This window comes from Papio anubis, chromosome 4 (assembly GCF_008728515.1).
Source record: "Papio anubis isolate 15944 chromosome 4, Panubis1.0, whole genome shotgun sequence".
Classification (NCBI taxonomy): domain Eukaryota; kingdom Metazoa; phylum Chordata; class Mammalia; order Primates; family Cercopithecidae; genus Papio; species Papio anubis.
This window is the reverse complement of record NC_044979.1, coordinates 7024731-7039265: the sequence shown is the minus strand read 5'-3', so window position 1 is coordinate 7039265 and position 14535 is coordinate 7024731. Positions and strand designations below refer to the sequence as shown.

The following is a 14535-nucleotide window of genomic DNA, read 5'->3' as shown; positions in this document are numbered from 1 at the left end:
ACAGTCTTCAAACTTAAAAGCCCTAAGCCTCACATGCTCCTCCTACCTTGCCCTTTTCTCCTAACTATCCCTATTAACAGAAAACTTTCATAGAGCTAAGAAGGAAATAAAAGGAGTAAGAACAACTATTAGAGAGGAAGCAAAGCACATTACATAAGGAAGCCAATTATTTTATCATCATATATTAAATATTTCAAAGACAGCAAGGAAGCTAGTTAGAGCAAACAGAAAGGTATTCAGAAATACTGCAAATGGCAGTGCTAGCATATATGTGCTCCATGCAATGCATCTAATTTGAAGTAGATATATCTCATGTAAAGCAATGTTGAATGGTAATTGGGAAATAAAGTAAAAAGTTGTCTTGCATTGGAACAAAGAATTAGTAGGCAGAGTCCCAAGAATACTGTACTACTGATGAAATAATACTATTAATAATAATATATGTTCACTGCTTAACTTCTAAAAGAGTACAACAATATACTAATGAAAGCAACGAAATATTCTTGATTTTGAAATTCCACATAATTACGTAGGGCAGGCAGAAGGTGGTATCTAATATCTAGATATCTAGTATTTAGAGCTTTAAGAAAAAGTGGTTTAAGGAGAACAGAATGTGTTAGATATTCTTCATAATTTATTAAAAGATTCAGAAACCTTCCATAAGAAATGGCATAGATGAAGGCAATAATTCTCCATCTAATTTCAAGGGATTTCTAAACCCTCAAAAAGGCCTAAATTAAAAATCTTTAGTCTTGGCCAGAAGCAGTGGCTCACGCCTGTAATCACACCACTTTGGGAGGCCAAGGTGGGTGGATCACAAGGTCAAAAGATCGAGACCAACCTGGCCAACATGGTGAAACCCCATCTCTACTAAAAATACAAAAATTAGCTGGGTGTGGTGGCGGGCGCCTGTAGTCCCAGCTACTCGGGAGGCTGAGGCAGAAGAATTGCTTGAACCCAGAAGGCGGAGGCTGCAGTAAGCCGAGATCGTGCCACTGCACTCCAGTCTGGCGACAGAGCGAGACTCAGTCTCTAAATTTAAAAAAAAAAACAAAAACAAAAAAAAACTTTAGTCTGAATTGAGAATTCAAAACAGGAAATCACTTCTGTAAGTTTCTAGGTGACTAAAAATCTACAAAGCAAAAAGTTCTGTACCTAAAACTTATGATCAAGGAAAAGCTATTTTCCATTTTCTTTTTGCTACATTTCAGAGAGAAAAGCTTTAAAAAGATGAAAAAATAGCACAATACCTATCACATTGTCTACATTGCAGAATAAGATCTTCTTCTCTATAGTTTCGATAGCAGACTGGACAGGAAGATAAGCTTGCACAAGGAGCACACTGTGTGTAATTGTTCTGCCATTCACATCTTAGACCTGCAGATGTTGCTCCACAGTGTCTGCACCAAACACACCTGAAATCCAAATCCCCCCGAAAAGTCTCAATTTTATTTTCTTAGTTATTCAGTTACTGTAATTCAGGAAGCTACATACGAACATAATGGGGGAATGATTTAATGTGTATGTGAAAATTTTTCTGATTAGTGATATCTATCATAGCATACGTGTATTATTCAATTAAATAGATGTGGCTAATTTTTAAAAACTAAAGTGGTATGAGAAAGTTCTGAACTTGAAAGACTAGCAAGGCAAACAAATCCTAGAGTACCATTTGCACTTCCAGCCTCCTTTGGGAACTGTCTGCAATGGAGGGTCTAGGCAGTAGGTGTGATAACTTATGTCACAATCATCACACAGCAGGAGTCTTCCTGGGTCAGTTGCCTTCCCACAGGCCTCACACACAGTGCACTCAAGACACCTCCAACCTTTGCTAAGAACCACTTTAGTGATCTGTAAAAGAAACAACCAATCCATGTGATTTATGCATTAACCTAACATAATCAAATATACTATATAAATTAGTATGGTGCTTATGTACCTAGAAGCAGAAAAGAGGCAATCAACTAACATTTATTGAGCACCTACGGAGGCCCAATATTGGGTTGGGCATGTTCATATGCACTTTTAGGAGCCTACTGAGCAGAATAATAGAAAGTGGCATGTATTTTAATGCCTTTTTAAAGTCCACATAATTACCTTATGCTGTACATTTAATGTCCACTATATTTATAGATATAGTGACCACATTTTAAAGAAATCAAGTAAGTTTCCCTATTACCGATACATAATTTGAAAATACATCAACAAAATCTCCATCTACGTTTCCATGCTTAAAATCAATAGAAAAAATACCACAAAAAAAATAATAATGTAAAACATGAGTTCTTAGGGACATTTTATTATCTTAGAGGATTTCTATTTAGACTATGAAGCTAGGAATTCCGAGGTTCACATTCACTCCTCTGTTTATTCTTCTCTCTCTCAAGGGTGTTAGTAGAATATTTGGGAATCTCCAAATCCCTAATCAACTCCTGAAGGAAGTCACACCATGTAATATTAAGATTGTGGAACTTCTTAAAGATCTCAAGAGACTAGGGTGTACAGATAGAACCAACCAAGTGCCCACATGATAATGACACAGCAGGTAATGAGGGTGGAGAATAAAAATTCAGATCATGAGGTACATGAAAGCCTAAAAGATACCAGAGAAGAAAACAAAAGAGTTAAATTCAGAGGAACACCTATCAGAATGGCACCAAACTTCCCAAATCCAGATGCATAAGTTTCCAATTCTACAAGAAAACACTTTTCAAAGTACAATTCTCAACCTAGCTACACACGCAACTGTGTGTGAAGACAGAATACGTTGTAGACACAGGAAGACTCAAAATTCAGCTCCCTCATTCTCCTTCTAATAAAGTTACTGAGAGATATGTGGAACAGAATGAGGATAAAGAAAAGGAAGATCTGGGATCTATAAATCAACAGATCCAACAAAAGACATCAGGCCAAGAAAGTTTAAGGATGAGAACAACACACCTAGAAGCTACTGGCATGTTTCAGAGCAGGAGAAGGGAATGTCCAGGAGGAGGGTAGGACTCTTCCCAGAAAAAAATGGTACTTTAAAAAATAATCTTATATGATAGTTGTATAGTAGGCAAAAACAAAGAACAAATGGAGAGTCACTATTACTTTCTTGTTATTAAAAACTCCATGAAAGACAGAAGAAACTCATAGTACACTATTTAGATCTGCAGTGAACATTCACTGAGTCAAAATCAACACCTTATTAATTGAACTAAACATAGTAATACAACTATATTGGGAGAAGGAAGGAGGTGTATTTTAAGACCTAAATCAGAATTGATTTATTCATAGCAGAAAGTCGACAAAATCTAGCACTGATAAAGCAGTAAACCAGTTTATCATTTAGAGCTATAGCACTAACTACAAGAAAAAATACCTGAAAAGATGAAAAGTGATTGCCTCAGACATGGAGGTAAAGTAATACAAGGGTTGGTTGTTCATTACAAGGCTTTTTTTTTTTTTTTTTTTTTTTTGAGACAGAGTCTTGCTTTGTTGCCTGGGCTGGAATGCAGTGGTGTGATCTCAGCTCACTGCAACCTCTGCCTCCCATGTTCAAATAATTCTCCTGGCTCAGCCTCCTGAGTAGCTGGGACTACAGGAATGAGCCACCACACCCAGCTAATTTTTGTATTTTTAGTAGAGACAGAGTTTTACTATGTTGGCCAGGCTGGCTCGAACTCCTGACCTCAAGTGATCCACCTGCCTCGGCCTCCCAAAGTGCTGGGATTACAGGTGTGAGGCAACACGCCCGGCCCATTACAAAGCTTTTCATGTCATTTGATTTTTAAACATGTATATTTATTAATTTGATTAGCTTATTGATTTTTAAGAATTTGTCTTAGATTACCAAGTTAATATATTATTTGCCCACATGAAGGAAATGGCCTAGGAGTAAGATCAGAGTGGCTTAGAGCAGTAGCCAGCAAACATTTCCAATAAAGGGCCAGAGAGTAAACAGAAAGTTCTGAGGGCCATATGACCTGTTGCAACTTTATAAAAACCCTGCCAGTGTAAGGCAAAACCCACTACAAATATATGTAAACAAAAGAACATGGCCATATTTCAATAAAAGTTTATTTGCAAACAAAGGAAATGGGTCAGATTTAGTCTATGGGCCAGTCTGCCTAACCCTGGCTTCAATGATGATCTGAAGATAAAGTGGCAGACAGATCTGAGGTGTTTAGTGGCAGAATTTTTAAAATATTTATTTTCATTCCTCCTAAGTTTTCTTCACAGATACCTGTGGCCCCTTTTACAACCAAACTCTCCAACTTTCTCAGTTTATATTCACTCTTCAACATACTCCACTATGGTCTCTACGCCCACATCCACTCAAAACTGCTTAAGCCAGGCTTGTCAAGACCTTCTTATTCTCAAATCTAACGGAAACATTAGTGTTTGTGTTTCTTGATTGCTAGTACTTCAACACTTGAACAATTTCTCCCTCTGTGAAATTTCCTTTTAACCTAGGTACTGGGGTTGTACTATCAAGTCATTTTTTTCTTCTGCTGAACCAGTTTAGGCTTAGTTTTAAAAGTTTTTTCAAATAAGATGTCATCCAGGATTCCATTCATGGTACCCTGTCCAAAATTGTTACAGATATGTTTTATAATCTAATACGGATACATGCTTCAACTATAATGGAGTAGGTGGGACCAGCCTGTTCTCCCATAAGATACTAGAAAATTGGACAAAATGTATGAAACAATTGTTTTCAGATATTGGACAACACAGAGTACAGGAGACAGTGGTCTCTGAGAGGAAGGAAACACTCAGGGGGTCCTGTGATACTCCACCTAGAAACAGTTTCCAGACCGCTGCCCAGGGAAGGAGAACCTCATCAGAGAACAATCCATGGCCTCCCTGGGGTTAGGGAAGGTGAGGCAGTGGAATGTGCAGGACACAGTACTCAAAATGAAGAAGCACAAGGACTAAGAGCTCCAGAAATCTAAAGGATTCCCCTGAAGTCTTTGGCAGAACACCAAGCTGCACTGCTATAAGGCCAAAGACCCCCAACCAGGGGAAAGTACACCTACTGGGAATTTGTAAGCTGCACAGTTACCGAGCTTGCAAAAGGCTCAAAGACAAGTGAAGCCCAACCAGTCAGAGTACAAAGACAATGGTGAACAGGGGGTAGAATTCAGTAGAGATCCCAGAAAGGCCAAGTCTTAAGTATAGGGTTAAACTAATGCTAGGACCGCAGCTACCAAAGTGTGGTCTAGGGAACCCCAGTGGGCCTGTAAGGTTAAAACAAGTTTAAATAATACTAGGATTTAATTTGCCTTTTTTTCACTTTAATTCATTCACAATTATACAGTGGTATTTATAGAGGCTACATGTTGTATCATATCATTACATTGACATTATGCAGGTTGTGCTTCTGTAGTCTTGTGTTATAAAATGTTCCTAGTTTTAATTCCTAAAATGGTGAATAGTCCATAGTTAAAATCCTCATAAACAAAAACTATGGAGTCCTCAGGAATTTTAAAGAGTGTTAAGATTCTAAAACCATAAAGTCTGAAAACATCCACCTGAGAGTGAAGGCTTTCTAGACTTGCCCCAGCAAGCTTAAAAAGAAGCTTCAAAGGTATCAAACTTATCCACAAACAATTGCCTCCTACAACAAAAATTCAAACTGAGTCAATTCAAATATCCCTAGTATATTTCTAGATACTGCTGTATTTCTCAATCAATGAGACTGCAGTATCCTACACTGTCCAAAACAGCGTCATCGTATAAAAGGAACCACATACAACTTTTAAAAATAGGAATTCATATTCTAGCTCTACCAGTAACTAGGTGTTTGACAGTGAACTAATTGTCCAATCTTAACTTATGTAAGTCATATTTAACTCATCTGTAAAATGGGAATTCGGTAATTGTTGGATGGGTTAAAAGAAATACATTACTACCTTGAAAAGGATCTTATTCAATTTCCTTCGGTCCAAAACACTAAGTATTCTAAAACACAAAATCTAGTAACAGCAACTTTTATACAAAGTACAAAGAAGAAAAGAAACATATTTTATGCATATATAACTCTATTTTTTAATTGGCTTTATATACTCTTTTTCAGTCAAATACCATGAGCAACTAATTTTAAAAGACTACATAAATTAACCGTACTAGTCTTCTATTTTGGATAGTATTAATTATAATCTTTCATTTTGATTCCTAAATTCACAAAAACCTGTAATACCCTATAAAAGAAATACTAGTGTAGTTATCAACAAAGAATTCTGAGGGAGATAATGTTGATTTATTTACTACACTGACATTTTACTGACAATGATATAATACAGTCATGTTTGAAGGGCAGGGGAGAAAGGTATAAAAATCACTCATAGTTCATGACCTATCACTGAAACTGAGGTTAGTATTTATAGTACACGGTATGGCAGTACTAGAAAAGATTTACTTGTGGAGTACATTAAGACCTCTGCTGTACAGCTATACCTCCATGCTTGCTTCCAGTGGCCATGACACTTTATTCAAATATGTAAGTTTTATTAAGACTGAGTTCTTAAAAAGAAAACATCAAAAACCTTAGATTCAACTACTGAAGTATTGAGACCTGTCCATATTTAAAACCAAGCACATGATACCACTTAAAAGGTTCCCCAGAAAGCCTCTATCCTGAAATGCTTGAAAGTGAGCAGTGCTGACTCTCGATTATTACCAATTGCATTAAATATGACATTTGTTTTGTTTCTTTTGGCTATAAGGAGAAAATGTCTTTTTGTATATGAGTGAGCATAGAGGAAAGAGAATGTGGGAAAGAACAGAATGGGCTAATAATTTTGTACTAAATACTCCAGTTCTCAGCTTTTTAAATCAACAGACAAAATGAATCAGTTAAACCTAAAATCTTTGTGAATAGTATAAATTATCTTTTAAGTTAAATGCACATATTTTTATGTTTTACTTTTTCAAGACAAAAGCAGGATATTAGTACAATATAAGATTTATAGAGGAGCAAATTTCTTGAGATAGCAAACCCTTAAAAGCAGTATTTAAAGTACTTAAATACTGTCACATATGTATAATATTCATCATACTTAACTGTGAGAACTGGGAGTTCATGTTACCACTCAAATCAAATAAAAATTCACTACATTTTGTTAATTCAATTTAAGGATGTTTACCTTAATACTGACACAGTATGGATGGTAACACTGACCACACTGAGAACAGGCAAGTAATCTTCCTTCTGCTCCTTGGCCAAAACTGCCACAAACTACACACATATCCTGAAGTTAAGAAAACAGAACATATTTTAAATGGAGACTAAGCTAAAAATCTACAAATTTTACTTTAAAAATACCTTCTTAACTAATATAGCTCTATAGCTAGATATTGGATGACTTCTGTATATGAGATAAAGCAGAAATGTGCAAGGAGGAATTCAATGAGGAAGACAGTAAATTGTTAAGTTCAAACCTGATTCAAAGTGAACTTGTCACTACTAGAAAACAACACAACTGTATTGTGCATAGAGTTTTCTTCATCATCCTTATTTGATGAAATATCTGCAGCAGACACCTATAAAAAGCAAAATACACAAAATACGAAGTTATATTTTTCACTTGTTTTACACTTAACTGGAAAGCTTCAGAAAATTCATAATCAAAACATATATTTTTGCCAAGGTCTAGAATAACAATTCCAAATACTATTAATGCTAAAATACTACCATAAAATGGAGTCATAACATTTTATTATTCAACTAATTCTCTCTTTAGAGGTAGAATTCCTATAGACCAAGAAGTAATGAGAAAATACAATAAACCTGTCTTAGCAAGACTTGATCATGCAGAATTCTAATCAAGAAACTATAAATGATAATATTATATGTATGTACACACACAAATCTATCACTCTATTTTAGTGACACACACTTGGGATCTGCTATGTAGCTAGTCTGAACTGAGATGTACTGTAAGCATAAAATACAACACGTAATTATATATTACATGTTGAAATGGTAATATTTTAGATATATCAGTCAAAATGGAAGGCATTAAAATTAATTTAGCCTGTTCACTATAACCTTTATTTTGTTTTGAGAGGGAGTTTCACTCTTGTTGCCCAGGCTGGAGTGTAATGGTGCAATCTCGGCTCACTGCAACCTCAGCCTCCTGATTCAAGCTATTCTCCTGCCTCAGCCTCCCAAGTAGCTGGGATCACAGGTGTCCACCACCACACCCAGCTAATTTTTGTATTTTTAGTAGAGATGGGGTTTCACAATGTTGGTCAGGCTGGTCTCTAACTCCTGACCTCAAGTGATCCACTGCGCCCAGCTCACTGTAACTTTTTAACATGGCTACTAGGAAGTTTTAAATTGCGTATGTGGTTCTCATTATATTTCTATTATACCACTTTAGAATATTATTTTGAATAATATCAAAATTTCAGTATTATCCAAATGATTATCAACCAATATTGTTCAGTCTGGACTTAGTTCTATTTGACTACATCAACTAAGTACCCACTGGTTTGTTACTAATTTCTAGAGTGATTATGAAACAAAATAAAGCTCTGAACTAGAAGTTGTAGAAGCAGACAAGGAGGACAGTGCCAAAATCATAAAATACAATCCTCTTTCTTTAAAAAGCTTACAACCTAAGCCTGGAAAGACAGAGTTGAAACACAACAGGTTATGTTCAAGGTCAAAACATAAAACAATAGAATTACTTTTCTTGAGGAACAACTGAAAGAAGATTAACCAGCTGGGTGTGGTGGCTCATGTCTATAATCCTAGCACTTTAGGAGGCTGAAGTGGGTGGATCGCTTGAGCTCAGGAGTTCAAGACCAGCCTGGGCAACGTGGTGAAATCCCGTCTCTACCAAAAATACAAAAAATAGCCAAGCGTGGTGGCACACGCCTGTAGTCTCAGCTACTCAGGAGGCTGAGGCAGGAGAATCACTTGAACCCGGGAGGCAGAGGTTACAGTGAGCCAAGATTACACCACTGCACTCCAGCCTGGGTGACAGAGCAAGACCCTATCTCCAAAAAAAAAAAAAAGAGGAAGAGAGGAAAGAAGGACAGAAGGAAGTAAGTTAGGACAGAAGGAAGGAAGGGAGGGAGGGAGGGAGGGAGGCAAACTAAATAGAAGGACTACATCTCAGTATTTTTCAAAACAAATACATTTAAAAGCAGTATTTTGGGTTTTTTTGAGACAGTCTCGCTCTGTCCCCCAGGCTGGAGTGCAGTGGCGCGATCTCGGCTCACTGCAAGCTCCGCCTCCTGGGTTCACGCGCCTGCCACCACGCCCGGCTAATTTTTTTGTATTTTTAGTAGAAATGGGGTTTCACCATGTTAGCCAGGATGGTTTCGATCTCCTGACATGGTGATCCGCCCGCCTTGGCCTGCCAAAGTGCTGGGATTACAGGCATGAGCCACCACGCTCGGTGTAAAAGCAGTTTTAATGGACAGTACTAATGCTTTATAAGAGCAATTTACAGTCATAGGAACCCTAATAATGCCGATATTCATCACTACGGAATAAGTAAAACAATGGCAAATCCAAACATTAGAAAATTATGCAACATTTTAAAAGCAAGGAGGCAGAAATTTATATGGACTCTCATGAAAGAAATTATCAAAAGACACTGTTGAGTGAAAAAATAAATTGCAGAACAGTATGTGAGGTGTAGCACTTATAAAAACATGCAAAGTCATTATATGTAGTCTATGGGCACATGTAAAACGTTGAATCATAAGAAACTGCTGCTTTTCATCAGTTCAGAAATAATATTGGCAATTTCATACAGATCAACCTAATATATAAATATACCAAACTGGTAACAGGGAAATAAGAAGGACTGAGGAGTTAGTAATGGTAAATTCTGATCTACCTATAATGCTTTAATTTTGTAAATAGAAAAAATGTATTGATGTGTTATATGCATACCTCAAAATTAGTTTTCTAAGATTTTAGAGAATCATCCAAGATGATTCACAAAAGTAGAATCATCATGATCAGTAAGAAATTAAGTGACCACTAAAAGTAATCATTAATTCAGCCATAGGACTAATGATGCATTGAGAAGACTATTAAGATATATAATTGTGGAAATGGCTAAAATAGAGATAAAGTATCTATTTCTACCTCCCAACCACTAACAGAAATTTCAACACTTTATACACACTGAGCAGCTCAAAGAAATTGTGAAGATCCATTATTATTTTTAAAAGGAAATTTAACCAGTGAATGCTTTCACTGAAAATGGTAACAATATATTCCCAGTATAAACCAGAAACAAAGTCTGCAATAAAAAATTACAATGTCCCTAGATTCAAGTGGGAGGTGGAGAGTCATATTTAAATAGTAAGTGCAGAAAAACCAAAATATTTTAAAATAATTGTCCATGCAAGAAAGAAAACAGTATCATCTAGCTTGAGGACCCACTGTTTTTATTTTATAATTTATTTCATGACCTTTAGACTGCTAGAAAAATAAATTACCTTGAGGACAAAGTTAAACTTTGAGAAAATAAGTGTTATTGTTGCCTGCATAGATAATAGTGTGATTTATTCAGAAGGTGATAGATATTTCATTTTCTTAGACCATAGATATAAGTCAAGGAACAGAAAGCTCTGACCTAAACTTCACAAATGTTCCTTCCAAACAGGGACTCAAAAGAGTAAACAAAAAAAGAAGATCAGGCCGGGCGCGGTGGCTCAAGCCTGTAATCCCAGCACTTTGGGAGGCCGAGACGGGCGGATCACGAGGTCAGGAGATCGAGACCATCCTGGCTAACACGATGAAACCCTGTCTCTACTAAAAAATACAAAAAACTAGCTGGGCGCGGTGGCGGGCGCCTGTAGTCCCAACTACTCGGGAGGCTGAGGCAGGAGAATGGCGTGAACCCGGGAGGCGGAGCTTGCAGTGAGCTGAGATCCGGCCACTGCACTCCAGCCTGGGCGGCAGAGCGAGACTCCGTCTCAAAAAGAAAAAAAAAAAAAAAAGAAGAAGATCAAATTAAACTCAAAGTGAGAAGATAGGAAAAAATAGATGAGGATATAAATCAATAAAACAGAACGGGGAAAGAAAATAGAGAAAAGTCCATGAAAACAAAGGCTGACTCAAGAAGATCAGTAAGATTGATATATCTCTAGCCAGACTGATCAGGAAAAAAATAAGACAAGATGCAAATTATTAGTATTGAGGATAAGGAAGGTGAAATCGCTACAGATTCTACAGGTATTAAAATAGTAAGAAATATTATGATCAACTCCATTCCATTTGTCAAGATAGACAAAATGAACAAATCTCTTGAAAGATGCAAATTTATGCAAGGGGAGACAGATAACCTAAATAGGTACCTATTAAGAAAGAAAATTTGTTGCTAAAAACTGTCCCATAGGCTGGGCGCGGTGGCTCATCCTGTAATCCCAGCACTTTGGGAGTCGGATCATCTGAGGCCAGGAGTTCGAGACCAGCCTGGCCAACATGGCGAAACCCCATCTCTACCAAAAACACAAAAATTAGCCGGGCATGTTGGTGCACACCTGTAATCCCAGCTACTCAGAAGGCTGAGGCAGGAGAATTGCTTGAACCTGGGAGGTGGAGGCTGCAGTGAGCGGAGATCACTCCACTGCACTCCAGCCTGAGCACGGTGGCTCACGCCTGTAATCCCAACACTTTGGGAGGCCAAGGCAGGTGGATCACCTGAGATCGGAAGTTCGAGACCAGCCTGGCCAACATGGTGAAAAATTGTCTCTACTAAAAATACAAAAAAAAATTAGCCAGGCGTGGTGGTGGGCACCTGTAATCCCAGCTACTCAGGGGGCTGAGGCAGGGGAATCACTTGAACCTGGGAGGCGGCAGTTGCATGAGTCGAGATCGCACCATTGCAATCCAGCCTGGGCAACAAGAGCGAAATTCCATCTCAAAAGACAAAAAAAAAAAGAAAACAAAACAAAAACCACCCCACAAAGAAAATTTCAGGCCAAGACAGTTTCACTAATAAATTCATGTATAATATAAGAAGAAATATTTCCACTACTACACAACTTTTCCAGAAAACTGAAGAGGAGAATATACTTCCTGATTCATTCTAAGAAGCTGGAGTTAAGCTGATACCAAAACCAGACGAAGACATTACAAGAATGTAAGACTACAGGCTGGGGCACGGTGACTCATGGCTGTAATCCCAGCACTTTGGGAAGCCAAGGTGGGAAAACTGCTTGAGCTCAGTAGTTCGAGACCAGCCTGGACAACATAGTGAGATGCTGTCTCTATTAAAAATTTTTAAAAAGTAGTTGGATGTATGTAGTAGGACACACACCTATGGTCCCAGCTACTTGGGAGACGGAGGTGGGAGGTCGAATCTGGAGTGAGCTATGATCATACCACCGCACTCCAGCCCAGGAATTAGAACAAGAACCTGTCTCAGAAAAAAAAAGAAGGAAAAAAAAAAAAGTGCACAGGTCTAGAACCGTGGTGCATCCACAGTTTTATTAATACTCAGCAAGAAAAGGGAGTACACTGTTAACAAACAGCAACAGCATAGATGAATCTCCAAATAATTGTGCTGAAATAAATCAGTCCAAAAAGCATACAATTCTGTATGATTCCACTTACATACAACTCTAGAAAATGCAAACTAATCTTGGGGACGAGGACGGATGGCAGGGGGAATGCAGAAAATTACAGAAGGGCATGAAGAAACTTTGGGAGATGAATATATTCACTATCATCATTGTGGTTTCGTTTTCAAGGGTGTATACATATATCAAAGCTTATGGAATTGTACATGTCAAATATAGCTTATATCAACTATACCTCAATAAGCCTTGTTTTAAAATTTTTCTTTTTGAAAAAAGGACAAGAATCTAAGCTTCCTTACTCCTTCTGGTTTAGTAGTAAACTTGGACAATTTCACTTGTACTTAAAATGACATTTCAGAATTTTAAAAATAGGATTTTAATAAAATAGTGAAGTTATTACACAAAATATTTGCTAGTAGTTAGCAAATATATTTGTAATGCACATATAAAAAGCCTCATAACATGATATAAGCAAATATCATCAATCTTAAAATTTTTTAAATAAAAGAGCAACTATATTACACATTGACTTTTTAGAGAGGGTTGGCATAGAAAGATAAGGAGTCAAAGAGGAAGGTAAGGAAAGAGAAAGGATGAGAAAGTAAATATACAAGAAAATGTAAAAGAGGCTCAAAAAAAAAAAAAAAGCAAAATAGAGACAGAATAAAATAAAATAAACATTTTGGCCTATTTATATGATTCTTAAGATCAAAACAACTTGCTGTGAGATTTTCATCAACTGACATTTAGATTAGAGAAAATATACATGAAGCAAGCCTCACCCCAGGCAATACAACAGCTCCGATTCCACTTTTCAGCTTTGACCTGCCTCGGCCACCTCGCCCCGACAGTCCTGCACCTCGAGGTCTCCGCTTTCCTGGAAATCCAGACCCACGGCCCTATGTAACAGATTAGAAAAAGTCAACATTCTGTGACAGCCGAAAAGAATTTTTAAATCCAAATGCCACTAAGATAAAACATTTTATCAAATGTTACACAAACACTTCTTTAGGTAAGTATTAAGAAACCTGGCTTATTAATTGTATCTTTAAAAGCATACTCCACAACTTAAAAATCTAAATATAAAATGTTTACAACCTTAGAATCATACCTTGGGCCTGTCACTGTGAACGCTTTCAGCAAGCCTTTGCATGATTTTTCTCTTTCCCACTCCTACATTCTTGGTGGCTACACCAACTATAGCCTAATCCAGATATTTCGAAGTGCAACAAATTATATTTAATATAGAGTACGTATAAGGAAGAACTCTCTCATTAACTGGTCTTGCAGTGATTACAGTAATAGCTAGTATCTATTGAGTACTTACTATGTACTAATCTAAGTATTTTTTACTCTCAACAATCCCATATAGCAGGTTTTATTATCCCCATTTTAGATGACTTTGCTGAGGAGTAAAAAGGTTAAGTAACTTGTCCAAAGTCACTTATCTAGCAAGTCTGGCTCCAGCGTCCCTGGGTTGGAACCATATTCTGTACTGCTACATCAGCATGAAAGTTCATTTTTGCTAGTGTGTAACAGTATTCTTCCTGTCATTAAAATTAAGTCAGTTTCCTTCACTATTCAACAGTTCTCTTATGAACTCAACATTTCTACCTCATTCACCATAGTACTTAGAGGAAAATTTATTATTATTACTTTTATTTTTGAGACAAGAACTTGTTCTGTCATTCAGGCTGGAGTGCAGTAGTGTGATCACAGCTCACTGCAGCCCAGAACTCTTGGACTCAAGTGATCCTCCTGCTTCTGCCTCCCAAAGTGCTGGGATTACAGGAGTAAGCCTAAGCGTCCAGCCAGGAAAAAATATTTGAGGATTATGGGAAAGCTGGCAAAAGGCTTTGTGAAAGCTTTGCTTTAAATAATCTGAATAATAAATACTTGAAATGGAAACAATTTATCTGACTTCTTACACAAAAAATAAACGTATGGGAAAATGTGTTAGTTAAATTCCCTGATAATTTAAGAACCAGAGTA

General features: G+C 37.1%; 1 protein-coding gene across 17 annotated transcripts in view; it reads right to left on the bottom strand.

Moving 5' to 3' along the window:
• Positions 1 to 14535, bottom strand: part of KMT2C (lysine methyltransferase 2C) — a 298256-nt gene that overhangs the window by 93872 nt on the left and 189849 nt on the right. For all 17 annotated transcript variants that reach the window (XM_031664996.1, XM_031664992.1, XM_031665006.1 and 14 more), the window contains 5 exons: positions 13326 to 13442; positions 7429 to 7530; positions 7134 to 7238; positions 1670 to 1851; positions 1251 to 1415 (listed from right to left, as the gene is read on the bottom strand). In XM_031664996.1, the coding sequence (XP_031520856.1) occupies positions 1251 to 1415; positions 1670 to 1851; positions 7134 to 7238; positions 7429 to 7530; positions 13326 to 13442 (671 nt within the window). The remainder of the gene's footprint in view (positions 1 to 1250; positions 1416 to 1669; positions 1852 to 7133; positions 7239 to 7428; positions 7531 to 13325; positions 13443 to 14535) is intronic.